Source organism: Convolutriloba macropyga, chromosome 15, assembly GCF_964194025.1.
Source record: "Convolutriloba macropyga chromosome 15, txConMacr16.3, whole genome shotgun sequence".
Classification (NCBI taxonomy): Eukaryota; Metazoa; Xenacoelomorpha; order Acoela; family Convolutidae; genus Convolutriloba; species Convolutriloba macropyga.
In genome coordinates, this window is record NC_134482.1 from 17213331 (window position 1) to 17232951 (window position 19621).

At 34.8% G+C, this 19621-nt stretch overlaps 1 protein-coding gene across 1 annotated transcript; it reads right to left on the minus strand.

The window, feature by feature from the left end:
* Positions 1-5874: 5874 nt before the first annotated feature.
* Positions 5875-18440, minus strand: LOC142354108 (all-trans-retinol 13,14-reductase-like). The gene is made up of 6 exons (XM_075406378.1): positions 18362-18440; positions 18179-18305; positions 16897-17045; positions 10175-10240; positions 9618-9752; positions 5875-7297 (listed from the first exon to the last, which is right to left on the minus strand). The coding sequence occupies exons 1-6, from the start codon at positions 18438-18440 to the stop codon at positions 5901-5903; spliced, it is 1953 nt and encodes a 650-aa protein (XP_075262493.1). The 3' UTR covers positions 5875-5900.
* Between the last annotated feature and the right edge of the window lie 1181 nt (positions 18441-19621).

Genomic DNA, 19621 nt, shown 5'->3' on the forward strand with positions numbered 1-19621 from the left:
TACGCCCGATGGGTGTTAATTTACTATGATTAAAGCGTACTCGCGGATCAAAATCACAATCCGAAGTGTTATGATTGAGAGTGTTCGATTTCGATGTATGAATTTCCTGGGCAATTGCTAATTGATTCTGAGCTAAATGTACTCACGGTGCGAGTTTGCTGTCAAATTTTGTACAATTAATGTGGTTGGAATTTTGATTAGGCTTTAGCTTGGCGAGTGTTGAATTATTTTGTGTTAAACGTACGCGCATTGCGTGTTCACTATCCAAATGAATAGTGTTAGAAGGGAGCAGATTAGAATGATGAATTTGCGTAGCGATTGCTGAAATATTATCCGTTACGCGTACGCGCATTGCGGAATCACTAATAAGATTAGTATTATGTTTCAAGGGTAATTTTGAACTAGAACTTTGCGGAGCAGGTGACATATTGTCTTTTATTACTAATTTAGGTTTAGCAAAATTTATATTCAATACTTGTTTTGTATGTTGTGTGCTACATTTTTGTAAATCAGATTTATTACCGTGATGAAATTTATTAAGTGTAACAGCGGAAATATTTTTTTCCTGATGAATTAATTTTGCATCGGTATGTTTACGTGATAATGTCGCCAAAAAAATTCTTCGTCATACTTAGAAAAACTTTGACGGTTGATTAGGGTTGCGGGATATATAATCAACAAGTTCAATCTTTGCGCCTGGCAAGTGTTCCATTTTAAGCTGATAGAGTAAAAGTCGATCAACCCATCGTGATAAATGACTGTTATATCTTTTGTTTGATCTGTGTTCTTTTAAATTTGAAAGAAGAGCTCGGTGATTATTTATGATAACAAATTCTTTGCCATAAATGTAATTTTTAAAATATTCTATGGACCAAACTACTCCAAGGAGTTCAAGTGCATTGATGCTATAATGTTCTTCATTACTATTTAAAAATCTAGATGCAAAAGAAATTGGTTTCCAACCATCAACTGTCAATTGTTCTAATGCTGCTCCAAGGCCGGAGCAAGAAGCATCACATTTTTTACGTGTTTCGAGTTGCGGATTACAATGAATGTTTTCTGTGTGATTCGCGATTCGTGTTTTTATAGCATCAAAATGTATAGTGTGTTCGTCAGTCCAGATGCATTTTGCAGATTTTTGAAGAAAGGGTCGTAGAGGATGACAAAGTTGAGCTAGATTGGGAATAAATTTACTATTGTAATGAACCGAACCAAGGAATGAGCGTAACTTTTTAAGTGTGTTAGGTGGTTGCAATGAAAGGATTGCCGAAATTTTAGTTTCTAAAGGTGATGTTCCTGATTGGGTAATATTATATCCCAACCATGAAATTTCTTGCTTCGCGAAATGACAATTAGGAAGATTGATGCGAAGGTTATCCGCGTCCAGTTTTTTAAGACAATTTACTACAAGATTAAAATGATCTTCTTCTGAACTTTTACTTACAATCAATAAATCGTCAAAAAAAACAAAATGTTTTCTTTTCTACCCTTTTGATTTTTGGGTTGGAATTTTTTGTGAAATTTAGATTTAACTATGTCAAAATCTGATCTGCCAATGCGTGAAATAAGTTGAGGAAATTGATTAGCTATTCGTATTTTAAATGAACATTGAGTGTTGATAGTGTTGACCATACTACCTTCATTTGAACAAAGAGTTGGAGTGATTGAAATTCCCAGGACTTCAAATAAGTCTCTGCCAATCAGTGGTTTAAGTCCGTCTTTAACTACCACAAATTCGGCGTCTTCGATCCGCCACCCATTGCTTTCTATCGGTGCTTGCATCATTCCAATGACAGGTATTGGTTCATTAGAAAAGGTCTTGAGTTTTTTTAGCAGGTGCTGTTGTCAGCCATCGTGCATGAGTAGAATTGATGAATACTTCCGTAGCTTGAGATTCATTCAAAATGCTGCAAACGCTGCCGGAGTCAATGAGGAATCCTACTTTAGTATTTCCGATCTGTAAAATTTTATTTTTTGGTTCGATTTGAATTGTGTTACTAGCAATGCTAGCTACCATATTATCATCTGAATTATCATAGTCGGATTCACATTTAGGATTATAATTTGTATTTTGGATCGCATTGACAAACTGTTCAGTTGTAGTTTCCTCAATCGAGTTAAAATTTGAGCGAGTGGGCTTAGTGGACGAAGACTTTGGCTTACGGCATACTCGTGAAAAATGATTCTGTAAACCACAATTATTGCACGTCTTGCCTTTTGCAATACATTTATCCTTGTGATTTGCTGACCAGGTCAGGCCACAATTACGGCATAGTTGGTTTAACTGTCGAGTAGAAGCAGAGGTATTTGGTCGTTGATTTGATTGGTGAAAAAGCCGTTGTGTAATTATAGCATTAACATGCGATGCGGGTTGTGTGTTTGAAATCTGTATCTGATTCCGTTGTCCGAGTTCCATGTTTATGGCCAAAAGTAAGGCTTGGGGTTGTTCGGGAGTTTCTCTAATTAATTCTCTTTGGATTTCAGGATCTTGCACATTTCCAGTAAAAATATCTCTGATCAGTGTATCTTCTTGATTTCCAAGATCGCAATTCTCGGACAATTCTTTCAATTTGCCACACAAATGTTCGATTGTTTCTCCTTTCGACTGTTTGGTAATGAGGAGCATATACCTATCAAAGGTAATGTTTCGCTGACGAATGAACGTAGATTCTATGATATTCCAAAGCTCCACCGTTGTCAGTATGTCCATCTTGAGATGCGGGTTTCTAATACATATGATGCGTCTTCTTTCGGTGCCCAAACTGAGAATAGGCATTGATACTGTCTTGCGGTCTGCCTGTGTCCATGGCTTGTCTCCACACATTATCCCTATCCCAATCCCTTCTGACATCGATATTCCCAGTTCATTTTTAATTGCGCATTTCTTGCTAGTCGTTCTCGTTCCGATTGGGCTGAGGAGCCTGTTATTGTGTTCTCATAAATCGGTTCTAACGGTAGTTGACCTCATCTGCCTGCAATTGCCATTTCTTCCACTTCAACGGATGTTCTGCAATCGGTTTTTCCCAGAAAAGCTCTATGCCGAATGGGGTTATTTTAACCGTTGCTGACTGCGCCATGTCGTACACAACAAAATTGTGTACTTGATTTTGCAATGAGAATCACTATTAGAATTTCTGTTGAGTGTACTTGTTCGGCAAGTGCGCTTAACACAATTTTGTTTTTGGATTCGCTTACCAACTGCCTAACTGACACTTGTCTAGATTACTCAGATAGTAAAAACGAATGACAAGAAATAAATTAAATTGAGCAACTGTACTCGAGGTGCAAAACTAAGAGAGAATTAAAAGTTATAGCAGTTAGCAATTCAGAAGTCATAACTAAATGTGAACACATAATTCCCAGTGCGGGAATTTGGTCAACAGACATAATGTGTGAATTAAAATTGGTAGATACTGAACTTAAAATGACTTTAAGATACGGCCCTCAAAATTAGGTACAACATTAAATAAGTACATCGTATAATAATTTTACTGAACCAAATAAAATGCTTATGTAATATATTGACAATAATCATCTAAGTAAGTGCTCTAGCAAGCCCACAAATTGACAATTAACGTTGATATCAATTTTTAAGAAACTGTTAATTTAGAATCATAAATCAATAAAATTTCATACTTGTTACGGTTTTTCTGTTCGTTTCTGTTACATTTGACGATTGGCCTCTTTATGTTGCTTTTGACAATTGAACTTTTAAGTGAACAGGTCAGAGACTAAACTTAAAATATTTTAGATGTATAGTTACAATAACACGTGGTAAAACCGTTTACGTTTTAGTTACTATGATTTAAAATCCTCTTTTATTCATTTTTCTTGATATCTCCCTTGCCCTACAACTTTTCTCAAAAGAAGTTCAGTTTTTCCTCTACAAACTTTTCAGTAAAAAATCTGCAGATCTTTGAAGAGAGATTGCTTTCAGTAGGTACTGAACTAATTTTGGTTTCTTGCGTTGATAAATAAGTTTTTTGGGTGTGTAACTGGATTTATTTCAGCTACATTTGAAATCTATGAGCACAAATTTTTTTGAGGATATTTAAAACTCAATGATATTTTTTTTATTTTGTTGTATACAGTTATTACCGCACTGAGCGTCTGACCTTCATGTCAAATTAGTTTCTAAATTTACCCGAATGAGCGCGAATCCTGGGTGTTTTAACTAATTTTGGATCTTTTCTGCTAGCGCCCCCAGCCCTATATAGCCGTTAATTTAGCATCCCCAAAAGTTTTAAGTTTTTAAAAATTGTAGAAGTGATATTTGCATTTCATTGAAACAAGAGTGTCTGGGTATATTGAATGCACTTAATAAAATAGTTCCCCTAAATTTTTTAAAAAATCACGCCATTACTGCAGCCGAGAATTTTTTTGATGCTTAGGTTATATGCAACAACGGCTAAAATACGTAATACTTTCAAATTATAACTATGCTAGATTTTAATAAATCATATTGTTCATGTATGTTCATGTATAAACTTATTCAGCTTTAACAATATGTTTAAACATTTATAAATGGGGGTGCCAAAGTAAGCGGGGGGGGGGGGGCTATAAGAAGAGATCCAAAACTTTCTTAATTGCAAGGGATCAAATTCCAAATGTTGGACACAGAGAATATCAAAAGAAATTTTGACAAAGTCATTTGTTATATTAACTCCCTTATCTGCAAATACGCGCAATTTTGAAGTCTTTTTTACTGATATTTTGCTATTGAACTTTTTAAATCACTGGTTACTTCTTTCTGCTGGCAAGAGATTGCACCAGACCAATAATGATTGTTGTTTGTTGTTGTTACTTAGTACATAAGTGGTCCAGTGTTTAGGTTAAAAAGTCACATTCCGTATTGTACATTGTTTTTATATAGCATATTACTATGTAAAAACAGGGATCTATTCTGTTTCGCCCCCCAGTGTTTTTACCCCCCCCCAAGTTACAAATTCTATGTTGTTACATAACAAGTTATTATGTAAAAAATAACACGTGCGCCTAGGGGCGTGAAAAATATACGCTCACTAAGGTGGGGGGGGTCTTAGGTTATATGCAACAACGGCTGAAATACGTAATACTTTGAAATTATAGCTATGCTAGAATTTACTAAATCAGTTTGCTCAGGTATGTTCATGTATAAACTTATTCAGCTTTAACAATATGTTTAAACATTTATAAATGGGGGGTGCCAAAGTAAGCGGGGGGGGGGCTATCAGAAGAGATCCAAAACTTTCTTAATTGCATGGGGTCAAATTCCAAATCTTGGACACAGAGAATATCAAAAGAAATTTTGATAAAGTCATTTGTAATATTAAGTCCCTTATCTGCAAATACGCGCAATTTTGAAGTCTTTTTAATGATAATTTCCTATTGAACTTTTTAAATCACTGGTTACTTCTTTTTGCTGGCAAGAGATTGCACCAGACCAATAATGATTGTTGTTTGTTGTTGTTACTTAGGGTCCTAAGTACATAAGTGGTCCAGTGTTTAGGTTAAAAAGTCACATTCCGAATTGTACATTATGTTTTTATATAGCATGTTACTACGTAAAAACAGGGATCTATTCTGTTTTGCCCCCCCCCCCAGTGTTTTTACGCCCCCAGTTACAAATTCTATGTTGTTACATAACAAGTTACTATGTAAAAAATAGCGCGTGCGCCTAGGGGCGTAAAAAATATAAGCTCACTAAGGTGGGGGGGGGGGGGAAACAGAATAGATCCCAATTTTACATCCCGAATGCTAGATCGATTTTTTGTTTGATTAGCTATGCATAGATAGGGCTGCAACATTGATTTCCCCCGTTTTTTAGACAGTGGTTTGGTTTTCAGAGTTCTTTGTAGTTGGTGCCTAGAAAAAGAAAGTCGAACAAAGAAAAAACAAACAAATAAACAAATAAACTCAATTCATGCTTTGTTTCTTTTGTACAAAACTTTTAAATCTTTGTGTAAATTCCTACCAAGAATACTCGAAGCTGTAAACATGGCCGAGGTCAAACTTCCAGACGCTCCACAAAACACTGTATCTTTTCCTGTTAAATACAAGTTTTTAATCTCCGTTTTCGCCCGAAGATTCATCGCAAATTCCTCAGAAAACCGTTTCATATCATGACGAATTCCATTAACTTGACCCCTAAAAGTTTTGAGGTAAAAATTATGAGTAACTGGCGTTCCGACAATTAAAAATTTCCGTTTTCCTTGTAAAAATGGGAAAACTTGTAACATTCGCTGCCACATTTTTCTTGCAAAGGCGTCTTTCAATTTTTCATACTCTCGATCGGCTTTTCGTTGCGGGCAATTATCCCAAATTTTGAACCAGGAATAGGGCGTTAGGGTAATGGCTACGCAAGTTGATGAGTTTGTTTTATTTACTAATTCAATGGTTGTATCCTTAGCCGATGGAAAAGTCACAAACATCATCGGTATTCCGTGTTTTTCCAACGCCTCAAACGGATCCGCTTCTGAAATCCAGGAATCGAAAATTTCGTCATAATTTGGTCCGTTAAAAATCCAGAAGTTTCTAGAAGGAAGGTCAAGCTCGTGATCTTTTGACGAGAATGCGACAAAAATGTTGAAATAGCTTATGCTAGGCGAACATTCGTCCAAAAGCCATTTCGTGTTTGGACAGAAATCGTTTATTGCGTAACTTGACACAAGATTTAAGAAGGTGTTATGTAATCCGACACCTGACACTATGACGTCAGCGTTGAACTGAATAGAAGACCGTGAACCAGTTTGTAGAATGACCCCATAGGCTTCTAAGGATCCGTTTTTAGTATCTCTGACCAGAATTTCACTAACTTCGGCTTTCGTGAAAAAATAACCACCGTGTTTTAGTATAGTTTGAGATAAGTAATAGGGTACAATTGCTGGGCCGCCAACTGGGTAAAATGCCCCATCCGATATGAAATGATTGGCCATTGACGCAAGGGCAAAAAACGGGGCTTGATTCGGAGTACAAGCAATACCGCCCCAAAAATACAACATACATGCTTTTAAATCTTCATTACTAGTTAACTTGTTAATAACATCGCTTGCGGTTTTGTAAAAATATTCTTCCTTGTACCTCATCGGGGGCAAAAATTTGAAAGCTTTCAATGCGTGAATAACCCATTTTGGTGATGTTTTTAGCATCCAGTAATAATATTTCATGTATCGGATATATTTCACGTATTTTATGTACTCTTTTATAGCGTCTTCTTCGTCGGGGAATCTTTGTGACATTGATTGCTGCCATTTATCGTAATTTCCATGAATTCGGAATCTTTTTAGATCTTCGGTCGCAAGTTTGTCTTTTCCGAATACTAAAATTAACCTGTTTTTTATTGGCCGGATATGACGAAAAACATCATGCTAAGAGCCAAGAAAAAAATGCACAAATTGTTGAAGGTCAATTTTAGAAAAACGCGGTCTATTTTAATTGGTCCATTTCATCACACTAACTTTAATTGGTCCATTTCATCACACTAACTTTAATTGGTCCATTTCATCACACTAACTTTAATTGGTCCATTTCATCACACTAACTTTAATTGGTCCATTTCATCACACTAACTTTAATTGGTCCATTTCATCACACTAACTCTATTAACTAACCAATCCATAAAAAACAGAAATTTAATAGTTTTAAAACCTGGTCTCTTAATTCCACACAGTACAAAAATTTATTTGCTTGTAGAATCGGAAGACAAACATTGTCATTGTAACTCGTTTCCACGATGTAATAATTTACGTTTCCACAAAAAAAAAACAAATTGGTTTTTACGTAACATTTTTCACAAAAATTTACGTAACATTTTTCGCAAAAATTTACGTAACATTTTTCACAAAAATTGTATTTCTCTTGCAAATGTAAAAAATGGGTCTAGGAAATAAACCCTCACGAAAAAAAACGGACCTAATTTTAGATAGGAATTAAACCCCAAGGTAAATAAACCCCAAGAGATATAAACACCCGTTTTAAATTTGAATTTTGGGTGTTATATTTTATTTGGTTATGTCAGCTTCAAATCAAGTACCACGGGCCGGTAAAGCATGGCCATTGACTGCGAGGCATGGCCAAACGCGCTAAATACGCCTCTCTTTATTAGTTAAATAGGGGCTCATTTCCGTGAGGTTTTTTTCTCAGGGTGTTCATTCCCTATCTAAATTTAAATGTTTTTTTTTCGAAAACATTTTTTAGCATGAAATTATTTTGTAGGCCTAATTTCACTTGGTTCGATGACATTTTCATTTTCAGTACTCACGCATGACCGAACTCCACGAAAACTTATGCGCAAAATAGCGCCCAAAGCAACATATTTGATTTGATAGGAGACACTAGGTTTAGATGAAGGTCTAATATGGAAGATGAAACGTTTTGCAAAATCAATTTGAAGAGGGGCAACACTATTTATCTTCACTGGCAGTATCATGGCAAAAAATGAGTTTTCTAAGAACAAATCTAAACACATTTAAGCAGAGAGTTTTGTAACTGATTTCTACCAAAAACTAGAAAACTGAAAATTTGAAGCTATTTTGAAAAGAAGGTTGGTTGCATGCTAATAAATTAACCAAAAATAAACGATTCGAGACTGCTCGATTTGAAACTTGAAACATAGAATGAATTATGATTTGAGATCACGACACAATACAGGATCAAAACACCCCACTGGTAGGAATTTTAACCCATTTTTTTCAAAGATTATATTCAATGAAAACGTGCACGTGCTTGATGATTTTTCAGTTCCGTTTCGAAAAAGTTTCGAAAGACTCTTGGGACAAAACAGACGGGCAAAAACCATTGTCACTTCTTTGTAAGAAAAACTCATTCAAAGTTTTTTCTTTTAGGATTCGTGTTGCAAGAAAATTGTTACTGTGCATTTTTGCTAGAAATTTTCGATTAAAAATCTAGATAATGTTTTTCACTTAAATGACAGTGGTTCTATAAAAGGGTGTATTTGAACCTGTATAATGCTTTCTGTAGAATCTTGATGGCTGATAGCTTTCAGTTGTCTAAAAATATATTTCTTCTGAAAATGTCTGTAAAAGTTTTGAATTTTGAAAAAATTTTTAACCTTTTTTTGACAACTTGTAACTTATCAACTCTTATGGCTCGTCGCATCTTCTTTCTAGTGAATCAAAACTTAATCTGTATTATGGTTTTTTCAAACTAATGGCTCTTACGGTTTTAAATTTAAATGTTTTCAAATCAATTAATTTTTTGAATTTTATCCCTTTTTTTCAATCTTATTGCTGCCATCAAGTAGATTAGTTTCATTAATGATTGATCAACTCGCCTTTTGGAAATTTTATGTTTCAACTAATGGATTAAGGACTTTGATACTACGAGTAATCATAATTTCGTTGGAGAGCAATTAAACATGAATTACTCTGTATGTTTTAGAAATTTTTCTTTCTCTACTTCATTTGGAATACAATTAAGCTAAGATTATGGATGAGCGGGTTCGGAAAATTATCCGCACAATACCGATCCTCCTTGTTATTTCAATGCAAATAACTATTCAGAAAAAAAAATTTTCATCAATCAAATTTAAACTGAATTCAAATATTTAAAGCTGCACTGCGCAAGTGCAAACGCATATTATCGATCCTCGTTGTTAGGTAATAACTTTAATAACAGACCTAACTCATCAAATGCGGGCTCCAATGAAGCCCAGATGAGTTGTCCCTCTGTCAACTGCTCCAATAGTCGGAAATTGCTGCTTGTGAAACTCAAGTCACCCACATAATGGAGCCCAGTGTCAAACTCAAAGGGACCTTAACCCAAAACACATAATTGCAGAGAATTGATGTCAATGATTTCGAAATTTTGTTCTCAATAGATCGATTGAGAAATACACAAGAAAATAAACCAAAATCTTACAATTGTTTTTTTAAACTCACACAGTCTTTTGAATCGCTCGAAAGCAAGTAAAACTAGTAAAAATTTGACTAATCTTACAGAATTTTGTGCATTGTTTTGGAGAATTTGATTCTTGATGAAGATTTTGAAAATAGATTTTAAATTTGGAATTCTTTATTCTCGCAACTTTTTGGTTCAGGAAGTCTAAATTTTCAGCAGAAAAAGACACTAAAATCAACTTTTCTGTATCAAAGTTGTTCATTTAAATCAATTTCATTTATATCAATTTTGCATATTCTTTCTCTAGAAAATAATGCGACTAAAAAAATGGACGAACCTTCAATGAAAGTGTGACAGTGTCCTCCCAGTTTTGCATGCTGTTCCAGCACCAGCACCGAGCGTCCTAAAACAAACCATTTTTATCACAGCAAACCAGTTAAATACCAAAAATATTCTACCAGCATTAAAAAAAGTGAGACGGACTTCCTTGATAAAAATGAAGCAAGAAGGCTCGGTAATGTGCCTTCGCACGCAAAGTTCCGACCCCGATCATCCGAATTTTTGGCATACGTTTACCAAATGAGGAACCGATAGAAAACCCCAGAAAATTCACGTACTTTTCAAAAAAATGTGAATGAACAAAAAGATCACCTCCAACGCAGATAACTCAGTAGCGCAAAAAATGCCGCATTCAATTGATGAGATCAGCCATGATTAAGAAAGCAATTCAAGACGAACAACAAAATCGAACAACAATAACAGTGAACGTTAATTACATCCAAAACTTTGTCCATTAAAAAACCTATTAGCAAGATCAAAATAGCGTCACATAAAACTGAAACTATACAAAACAACTTGTACTTAACTAGAAAAGATAGGGGACCACTCCATAATAACGCTCGTTAACAATTAGACAAAAAAGAATAAACATCAGCAAAATTAAAAATTCGGCCTGAATTTTTCAAAACGATTAGTTTCAAAGTAATGAAATACATTAGATAGCAATTGAAAACATCTAACATCTTTATGAGCACATACGTTTCTATAGGAAGGCATTAAGAACTGTCTTCATTCAAATTTTATTGCGGATACAAAAAGAACAACAAATAGAGACAACAATCACAAATTCAACAAAAGCTTGCAAAAAAACTCCGTCGAAGCCGTAAAAGCATATTTTGCCGATCAAATTATGTTCAATGGAGTCTTCACAAATCACCAAAACTGTGGTATGCAAGCTCTTTTTAATGAAAATAGGTAATAAGCAAACAAAAAAAAGGGAAAAAGGGCAAAATTTAGTAGAACTTTTGTATTTTTCGAAAACAATTTTTATCAAAGTCTTGAAAGCCATTTGCTACAAAGTGAAATAAATAAATCGGTCCATTTATTTGGCGAAAAGAAGCGCTTGAGACCGGTTATTATTCAGAATTTAATTTATCTCCAAAAAACTTCAATTTGAGACAAAAACCAAAAATTAGTTTACTTTTTTTTTGCAAAAAAACCTGTGTCGAACCCAGTTAATTCATAACGAAACCTTTGAAACATTTCCTTTTGGTACACTTGCACCTTCTATCAACGACAACAATATCGAATCAGAACTGTAATGAACGAGAATAGGCTACAAATAGACATAATGGAACAAAAAAATTTATAAAATTTTTTTTTCCTTATTTTTGAAAACAATTGCTTTCAAGGCCATGAAAGCTGTCAGCTATCTGCTCAATTCAGATCATAGGCTCACTTATTTTTCCAAAGAAGGACAACGACGTCTGTCAAAATTCAGGAAATCTTATACGACTTGAAGAACAAAGTAAAAGAAAGTTCCAGACAAATGTAGAAAAAATCAAGTAAATTCTTCGAGAAAGGGGTGAACGTCTGAAATTAAAAAAAGTTTTGAAATCTAGTAGTATCAATGCCAGAAATCCATAACTTAAAGCGCAAAAGAAAAAAAATTTGAATTCAGTAGAGATTAAAAGGAAGAAGAGGATTTCTTTCTTTGCTGGCATTCAGCTACTTGTTGAATAAATTTAGAGAGAAATAGTGGTAAGTTCAATAAGCCATTGTTCAATTAAAAATCAAACATTTTCAAAAGTCAAATAGACTAAAATCTTCCTAAAATAAAAGACAGATACAGTAATTTGGAACGGCTTTTGAAGCCATTTGCACCTATCAACATGGAGCTTTATTTTGATTTGTTCTTTCCTTAACTAACATGAAAAAAATCATTTTTTTAAAAAAAACCGCAACTAGTTACAATTAGAATTACTGTTGGATTGTAACAGTCCAAGATTGAACCATAACCAGCCATGCTATTGATGTTTTTCCATTAGTAAATAAGTTTTTATTTAAAAAATCCAAAATATATGCTGCGTTTTTGTTAATCATAGAGTGAAGTAAGCAAAGAAACAGCAAAATGTTAAATTCAGAATACTCTCAATGGAAGTGGAATTAGAACTAGCTGTCTTTGTAGTTTACAAAGATTGTATTATTTGTTTTTGGGCTTGTACTTCAGGCAAATTTAATCAAATTGGACTAAGGAAGCTTATTTTGGGCAGTTTTTGATAAAGGGGCTGACTTTGAAAATATTTAGCCAAATTTTTATTCATAAAAAATTAAATCAGAATATTCAAAAGAAACATTGACGAAACCTTAGACAAAAATTCCGGAAAACGTGAATAAGAAAATCTTTATTGGTATAATAATTACAAGAATTTAAACCAAAATAACTCGCTCTAGAAAACGAAATTGAAAAATCTTTCAAAAAAGTCCATATTCTACGGTGGACGGGCTTTTTTTGATACCCTTCACATCTCTCTACAATGATTTCTTTGATCTGTCAATATTGTCTGAACAAAAACCCCACTCCAGTATGTTATTCCTCCCCTTTAATAGGTTGCGAACGATGAAGCCGAAACAAAGTTTGGGTTATCGATATCATTTTAAAAAAAGTTAGGTTTTTGAGGCTGAAAACCGCAACCAATGCCCTTTACCCTCACTTCTGATTTGTTGAGTTCTCACAAGAGATGATCTTTTTCTTCTCTCGGGATGAAATACATCAAGCATCGATCAGAAAAAATTTAAAAAAGCTGTATCGAGCTGTATCAATTTTTTTTCCGTCACCGGTAATTAAAACTTTGAGCCGTTTCTGTCTACTGTATTTTGCGCATGCGGCCAAAATGTGTTTGCAACCTGATCAACTATTTCCTGGAGAATGAAGAAAAGCTATCTAGTGTATGTTCTTTTTTAAGCTTTCCTATCAGAATCAAGAGAACTATCTATTCAGTAATAAAAAAGCTAATTCACGGAAATAGTTTTTATTCTCGCCTGTTTGACTCCACCATAAAAAAAGTTCCGTGCAGTGATAAGAAAATTTACACCATTTTGATTTTATATCATTTTTCAGTTCGTTAGGTAAAAGCAAATAGTAAGTCCGTCGTATAAATAGCTAAATAACTCTAAAAAAGAGCAAAGGATAAATCTGAGCGGTTTTAAACAGTCCGTTTCAAAATGTTGATGCAATATGGTCAGTCGCAATCAAAGAAATTGAAAGACGTTGAAATATATTCGTCATTTTGAAAGATGAAGAATATCCTGCAGTGATTATAAGAACCCAAAAAAATTCCATTTGCTAACCAGCGCACTCTTTCTTTGCTGACAGTAAGCTATATTTTGACCAGATAAAGAGAGAAATAGTGGTGAGTTCACTAAACCATTGTTCAATTAAAAGTCAAACATTTTTAAAAGTCAAATAGATCAAAATCCTCCTAGTATAAAATATAGATACAGTAATTTGGAACGGCTTTTGAAGCCAATTGCACCTATCAACACGGAGCTTTATTTTGATTTGTTCTTTCCTTAACTAACATGAAAAAATCAATTTTTTGTTTAAGAAAACACTGTTGGATTACAATTCAAATTAATGTTGGATTGTAACAGTCTTGCTGTTGATGTTTGTCCATTAGGAATACTCAATTCTTTCCAATTTTATAGATCAAAATAATTTGTTATTTAAAGATCCAAAACAAATGCTGTGTTTTTGATAATCTTAGAGTAAAGTAAGCAAAGAAACAGCAAAATTTTGAATTCAGAATACTCTCAATAGAAGTGGAAATAGAACTAGCTGTCTTTGTAGCGGTTAAAGATTGTATTAGTTGTTTTTGGGTGTGTATTTCAGGCAAGCTTAATCAAATTGGACTAAGGAAGCTTATTTTGGGCAGTTTTTGATAAATGGGCTGATTTCGAAAATATTTAGCCAAATTTTTCTTCATAAAAAATTAAATCAAAATATTCATAAAATACATTGACGAAAGTTAAGACAGAAATTCTGGAAAACGTGAAAAAAACATCTTTAATCGGTCTAATATTCACAAAAACATAAACCAAAATAACTCGCTCTAGAAAACGAAATTCCAAAAATCTTTGAGACAATTCCAGATTCTAAGTGGGACGAGCTTTAAGTTCCACTCCCTTAAGAGGGGTCGGACAATGAAACCGAAACAAAGTTTGAGTTATCGATATAATTATAAAAAAGTTAGGTTTCTGAGGCTGAAAACCGCGACCAATGCGCTTTACCCTCACTTTCTATTTGTTGAATTCACACAGGAGAATTTTTTTCTTCTCTCGAGATGAAATACATCGAGCATCGATCAGAAAAGATAAAAAGTGTCATCATGATTTGTCAAGAGCTTTCAAGAATTTTTCTTGGTAATTTCTTACCCGAGATCTTGTCAAAATTTACCATGAAATGTTGATATTTCAAGTTCTTAGCAAAGTTTTTTATGTTCTGCAAGAGATTTCACGATCATGCATGTTTTCATCAAGGTGTATCAATTTTGCCCTCAATGGAATTTATACTTTGAGCCGTTTCTGTCAACTGTATTTTGCGCTTGCGGTCAAAATGTGTTTGCAATCTTATAGACCATTCCTGGCAGGAATGAAAAAAAACTAGCTAGTGTGTTTTCCTTTTTACGTTTCCCTATCAGAAACAAAAGAACTATCCATTCAGCAAAAAAAGTTGATTCACTGAGATAGTGTTTTAAAGATAATTAAGATTCTTGCCTATTTGACTCCAACATATAAAAAAGTAATGTGCCGTAATGAAAAAATTGCAGCATTTTGATTTTATGTCATATTTCATTTGGTTAGGTATAAGCAACCATTAAGTTGGACATAGAAATAGCTAAATAACTCGGGGGTCGAAAGGGCAACTCTTTAAGGACAACTCTTTAAGGTAAATCTGAGTGGTTTTAAACTATTCGTTTCAAAATGTCAATGCAATGTGGTCCTGTCGCAATCAAAATAATTAAAGGACGTTGAATTATATTTGTAAAAATGTAGAATTATATTTGGAAAGATGTAGAATTTCCTAAAGTAAAAATAAGAAACCTAAAAATGTTCCATTTGCTAACCAGCACAAATGTTAAAGAAATTTATTTGAACACAACATTTTAGTCTTCATTTTTTTTGCTTCGTCATCAATAACCCATGGCTTAGAAACAGTTTCAGGATGTTAGTAAGGATTAATTAATTGCATTACAAACGCAAATTATTCTGTAGAAAAAACTTTTCTTTATTGTTTTTGCGTTTACTAGGACACCATTGTTTAATTAAAGTACTTCTAGAGATTTATAACTTCAGAAAGCACTCTCTCTTTGTTTAGGCGAAGAAATAACAAAGAAACTTTCAATTAAAAATTTTATCAAAGCGTTTTATAAAATAAGGCTGAAATTCATCGAAATGGATTGTGCTAGCAATAGAATAGTCGTTTTTCTCTTTTTTTGTTCCCTTCATGTAAAATAATTGATTTGATCGTTGTCTTTTCATAGACGTTTTATGTTTATGTTAGAGCACTTTAGCAGGTTAAAAGTTTGACTATCTATGATATACTTTATCATAAGCTATATAAAGAATTTTCATTAGTTTCTTCTCTGATTTTCTTTTCAAATTCAAGAACTTCAATTTAAAATAATTGAATTTTTAACAGAAGAGTTAAAGAATAGCAAAAACTGTTCCCTAAAAATTATCCTGGTCTCTTGTTTTTTCTTAAATTCACTAGCACTGAATTTTGGAATTCGGGCACTTCCTTTTGATTTTTATTGACTACTGGGATCAACAATAAAAGTGATAAAATTACTCGTGCAAGATCGCAAAAATATTCATCCGATTTATTACGGAAAAATTTATGGTGAATTAATATATTTGTGTTTACGATTGTTTTATATTATTTTCATAAATATAAATAGTATCTAATTATAATTAAGAAAAACTTGAGTCAACTTCGAAAATTTTTTTGAGTACAAATTTTTTCTTAGAAAAAAGCAAAAAAATTGTTGTCAAAATCTTTTGTTTTTCATTTTCGTTTTTTTTTGGTATATGCTTTGTTGACTATCAAAAACTTTTTTTTTTCTAATTGGGCTGACAGCGAGGTATTTAGTTTGTTCAAATTCTTCAAGACATGGGCTGCTATTTTGATTTCCTTCACTCGTCGTTTTTGTTACGACCATCTGCTAACGCGCCAAACTGTCAAAGAGTGACCTTTTCCGTGACTGCTGCTGCTCAGCAGCTAAATTCGTTTGCTGATATTTTGTGCTAACAAAATAACATGTTTCCTTCACAGACTGTTTGCTTAATAATAAATTACATTGAAGTTGATTTCATTTTTCGAACGTTTTGACGAGTTCAATTTTTGCACGTTCTAGTAAAATGAAAACAATAACTTAATATGACTGTTATGTTCTGTCTTTCTTTAAAAGTCCATTTTAAATTACAAAAGATGAAATAATCTTCAAAAATCTGAAAATTTTCTACCACTGCTTCATTTGGTACACAATTAGGGCAAAAATTAAGATATACGGGGTCGGAAAATGATGTGCAAACGCATATAACCTCCCTGTCTTTAATCTTTCTTTTCGAATTTAAGCCTTTCAGTTATAGATAGTTGAAGTTTTTAAACTCTAGTGCGTTTTTGTTTTCCATTAATTCTGCCATTTGATCCCCTGTGCGCTCAATTTTAAGGTCATCTTGACTAGAGATTGCCCTGGAGCTTTTTGATCCTGTACAGACCTGCCTTAGCCAGAAGTGCGGCAGTTGTGAGTGAGCCCAGACCGGACCCAATACAGATGACGTCAAAATGTTTGGGTACTTCTTTCAACTGATTCGTCTTGAGATGTTTGCAAAGCATCTTCCGCTTATCTCGTGCCGACATTGCACCTCTGCCGAAAAAAAATGTATAATCAGTTGGTTACATTTACATAAATCTTATATCTTTTTAGCACCATTTTCGTGTGTCAATCAACAGTTCAACATCACGTGAACAATGGCCGAAAAAGCAAATTTCTTTAAACTTTGCGTTTTGTGGAAACAAAATCATTTTGAGGGAGGGGGCTCAACAGGAGGGCCCCGGACCTAGCGCACATTGAAATACAGCGCTAAATAATAGTAAAAACAGCATGTTTTTGTGGGGAGCATTACTCTGATCAGGTCCCACTTTACTATGTATAGTCTGCATTTTCGCGCCCTATGAGTCATTCACTTTCGTTTATACTGCTCACATATTTCAGACAGACTGTTGTGCAACTGTGCTTAGCAAATTGCCGGATGACCTCTAACTGCGAAGCGCAAAATGCCGTCTGTCTTTGGTCTTAGCAGCAGTTAAAACCGCATTATTCTTTTCGGGGCATAATTACCCGCGCTTTACTCTACTTTAGGGTCAGTTAAATTTCTCTACTCTGCTCTACTCTACTCTACTCAAGGGGCAATTAAATTTTTCGCTAGCGATAAAAAGCCAAAAATCATGCTACTACAACAATTCAATTAACGAACCTGATTTTATAATTATAACAGAACTAAATCTAACAGAAATACGCATAAATATGATTATAGCATCTCACCTCTACCGTTTCCACCCAAAGATGTAAATGGACCAATATATGGTACAACATCAAGCGTACGCTTGTCAGGTGGCTGAATTTGTCTATAGTTGAGCTAGAATATGTTTTGAGGGTATCGACTTTTTATGTGCCCCCAACGGATTTTGTCGCAGTGCGTTTCAGCGCTGTACCATGCATGTGATCGAGTTAATTGAAATTTTCGTAGTTTTCATAGATGTTTGAGGTCATGCTGAAATGTTTCCTAAGGGAGTCTGAGCATACTGACAAAAGCTTTTATACTTCTATTTGTCTGGTAGAGTAATGGTTTTTATAGAAAGTCAATGGTACAGCGCTGAAACGCACTGCGACAAAATCCGATAGGGGCTTATGGGAAGGGGTATGGGAGAAACACGCGTTTCCACAGGCACTACTACTCGTGGTTAGAATCTCTAACTCTCTCGATACCGGCTCCCTACCTTGCAGGAGGATGAGTGTGAACGAATTCTTTGAACGGGTTGTCTCTGTCACCCTTGCGGAACACCAGGTACACCACTAGTGCCACCCCAGTGCCACCTGCCACCACTGCACTCGCTAGTATGATCTCTGAAATGAAGACACGGGAAACGGATCCTTTGTGCACACCCCCTCCTTGCCCCAACCCCCACCCTCCACGCTGCCCACATTGCGTACCTCGCAGTTATGGAGAACTTGCCGTTGTATACTAAGGGTCTTTCCCATTATAATCCCCTTTCCCATTATGGTATAATCACCATGTCTGGGGGTCTGGGGGGAGGGTGGGGTTGGCGGTGTTACTTCATATGACCACTAAGATGATGGGGCTATAATGACGGGAAGGACCCCATATTTAATCAATATGTATGAATATGGCCTTGCGCTTGGGGTATGCAATTTACTAAGTTGGGGGGGGGGGGGGGGGGGGGAGGGAGGTTGAGGTACATATTTATTATTATAATGGGAAAGACCCAATATTAGCAAACCCCGCTTCTTCCTTGGGATTGAAAATTTGTTTTTGTAACTATGTGTCAACAACCAAATGTGCATTTAGGCAGCATTAATAATTTCAAGCGCCTAAAAGTGGTGGAGCTAACTACCACAGTTAGTATCCCCCAAGAAAATAATAGCCCCCTCTATAAAGTTAAATTGGTTTTCAGAATCTAAGAACGTATGATTCACTTAACACAAACGTATCAAGTGTTGAATACACTTGAAAACATCTGACAGGTCATCAATAGACTCTAGAAAAATCTAGACAAGTGATGCCTTTGACAGTGTTGAGGAAGAAAACGCCGTAAAAACGACGAAAACAACGATTTCTTACAAAAGATTGTCGTTTTTCGTCGTTATCCTCAACACGGTTTAGCGAGTCCGTCTTATTCAAACTTAGCGATTCTCCAAGAGTTTTTAAAAATATTTACCGGAAAAGCTAAACCCCTCCGCCCTGTCCTCCGGAAAATTATACCTTATGTGAGCAACTTACTGTGTTTGTGACATTTCTGACAAAAAATTAATTCGCTTTCTTTCTTTTTGTTAGAAATTCTGCTCCTGTTTGGACTTCGTCTTTGTTCTAAGCATAATTTAAAACATTGTTGCTATTTGATCTCTTTGACTAACAGTTTGTTGACTATGACATGCACGTGCAACTTTTCTGTTTACTAGTGAGATAACACTTTCGTTTTTCCAATTTAGAACATGATCAGCTATGATTGTATATAACCCAAGATGGGGTGGGTCTTTCCCATTATAGCCCACCCCTCCCCCCATGAAATTATAGTCCCCATTATGGTATATTTACCATGATTGGGGGGGGGGGCGGCTATAGGTTATCTGACCACTAAGCTGGGGGGGGGGGGCTAATGGGAAAGACCCGATCGGGTAATCCGCAATCAAAAGCATGCGTT